Source organism: Penaeus monodon, chromosome 24, assembly GCF_015228065.2.
Source record: "Penaeus monodon isolate SGIC_2016 chromosome 24, NSTDA_Pmon_1, whole genome shotgun sequence".
NCBI lineage: Eukaryota > Metazoa > Arthropoda > Malacostraca > Decapoda > Penaeidae > Penaeus > Penaeus monodon.
In genome coordinates, this window is record NC_051409.1 from 5,098,468 (window position 1) to 5,098,877 (window position 410).

At 49.0% G+C, this 410-nt stretch overlaps 1 protein-coding gene across 1 annotated transcript in view; it reads right to left on the reverse strand.

Annotated features, from left to right (window-relative positions):
- Positions 1–409, reverse strand: part of LOC119588496 (nuclear cap-binding protein subunit 3-like) — a gene marked incomplete at its 5' end in the record, with an annotated part of 35,196 nt that extends 34,787 nt beyond the window's left edge. The window contains 1 exon segment of the mRNA XM_037937140.1: positions 288–409. Within this exon segment, the coding sequence (XP_037793068.1) occupies positions 288–392 (105 nt within the window).
- Between the last annotated feature and the right edge of the window lies 1 nt (position 410).

Consider the following 410-nt stretch of genomic DNA (forward strand, 5'->3'; position numbering starts at 1 on the left):
ACACAAAGATATATTTCAAAAACAATACCCAAGTTAGTAAATTAATTTATTTAGCAATTTTGTAGAAAAAGTTATCATCACCTAATTACCATCCTGTCATCCCCCCCCAGATCTTTCAACAGAGGGGTGGGGGGCAGCACCGCCCCTTTGCGAACCAGCAATTGAATCCGACCAAATCCTAGCCACACCCTTCAAGAGCGTCATTCGTATCCGACCACAATCCTAGCATCATTCGTATCCCAGCAAAACCCACCCTAATGCAGCCGAGCCCGAGCCCGGAGCCTCACCTCCTCCTCCTCCCCCCAGCGACGGGGTCCTCGTCCATCTTCTCCACCTTGACTTTGACTTTTTTCTTCTTCTTTTGGTCTTCTCCTTGTTGCCTTGCGCCTCATCCTCCGTCGAGCTGGAAA